The 1,199-nt window shown below is 38.7% G+C and overlaps 1 protein-coding gene across 1 annotated transcript in view; it reads right to left on the bottom strand.

The window, feature by feature from the left end:
- Positions 1-18: 18 nt before the first annotated feature.
- Positions 19-1,199, bottom strand: part of LOC107286785 (cytochrome P450 2C4-like) — an 8,958-nt gene continuing 7,777 nt past the window's right edge. Inside the window, exons 7-8 of the mRNA XM_015815210.1 lie at positions 466-728; positions 19-201 (exon numbers count right to left, since the gene is read on the bottom strand). Of these exons, the coding sequence (XP_015670696.1) occupies positions 19-201; positions 466-728 (446 nt within the window). The remainder of the gene's footprint in view (positions 202-465; positions 729-1,199) is intronic.

Genomic DNA, 1,199 nt, shown 5'->3' with positions numbered 1-1,199 from the left:
ATAACATGAATCAGGTAATCATGTGAATTTGTAATATAATCTGTTCCAGAGGCTTGTACCTGCTGAGAATGGCATGAAAGCATCATTTTTCCTGAACTGGCCCTGTTCATCCAAAAAATGATTGGGATTGAACTTTTGTGGAGTCTCCCAATGATGAGGATCAAAATGTGCAGAAGCGAAGACTGGTGCAATAGGCATAGACTAGAGGGAGAGGAAGAAACAGATGCCATTAGATGATATTATTTCATATGGAGAAGAAAGTGCCTTTGCTTCCCACATGCCTAAACAGGAAATGAATAGTCATCTGCTGAACCTTGAAGAACGAGGAGAGAAGGAGTAGATATTTCTTTCAATACATATTTCTCTAAATTGCTCTTTTATTCAAACTGCCTCACGTATCAAGGATCTAAGTCGTTCTTTCTTTCGTTCCCTAGAGAGCCTTCATAAATACTTGTATCATCTTACCTTGGGAATGGTGTAACCATGGAATTTTACATCACAAGTTGTTGCCCGAGGAAAAGTCTCAAGGGTCTCTTTCTGATATCGCTGAACCTCATGAACGACGGCATTTGTGAAAGGCATCTTCAACCGGTCTTCCATGCTTGGCGTGCGATTTGTACCCACCACCTCATCAATCTCCTGTTGCACCTTAACTGTGAGAAAAACATATTGAGATGAGATTGACAGACTTTTACTTTGCCATGCTGAGCACCTGTAGTCAGCTATCACTTCAATGGAAACATGTGTTCCGAAGCACATTCAGGGAAGACATTTCTAGTCAGGACAATGGTTCCTCTTCAAAGACATTTCTCAGTGGAGACCATTTCAACTTTCCTAGTGGAAGATGGGATTCATATTATTTGTATCTCTGTGCCTTACTAGATATCTTGAGAGGCAGTAAGCACAAAGCATTTCTGTATGGGCTTTCTGAAGATTAGCGTCTCCACCCAAAAATGGGGTAAACAGTAGTCAGCAGAAAAGATACAGTTCTTAAATTAACTTCCTAAGCTGTTATTATATGTATACATTAATTAATATTTATGCCCATAGCAACAAGCATTCATTCCTCCAAAAAGCATGAGGCCCATTTCCAAAAAGCTAGTGGTTTACTCTACAACTAATCAAGCAACTTTAGGAAGTATCATGGATTAAGATTAATTATATTCTGTAACAATCTTTATTACTTTTTATCTATGTCA

The sequence above is a fragment of the Protobothrops mucrosquamatus genome, unplaced genomic scaffold (assembly GCF_001527695.2).
Source record: "Protobothrops mucrosquamatus isolate PMUCROS unplaced genomic scaffold, P.Mucros_1.0 scaffold325, whole genome shotgun sequence".
NCBI classification, from domain to species: domain Eukaryota; kingdom Metazoa; phylum Chordata; class Lepidosauria; order Squamata; family Viperidae; genus Protobothrops; species Protobothrops mucrosquamatus.
This window is presented reverse-complemented; position numbering and strand designations above follow the sequence as displayed.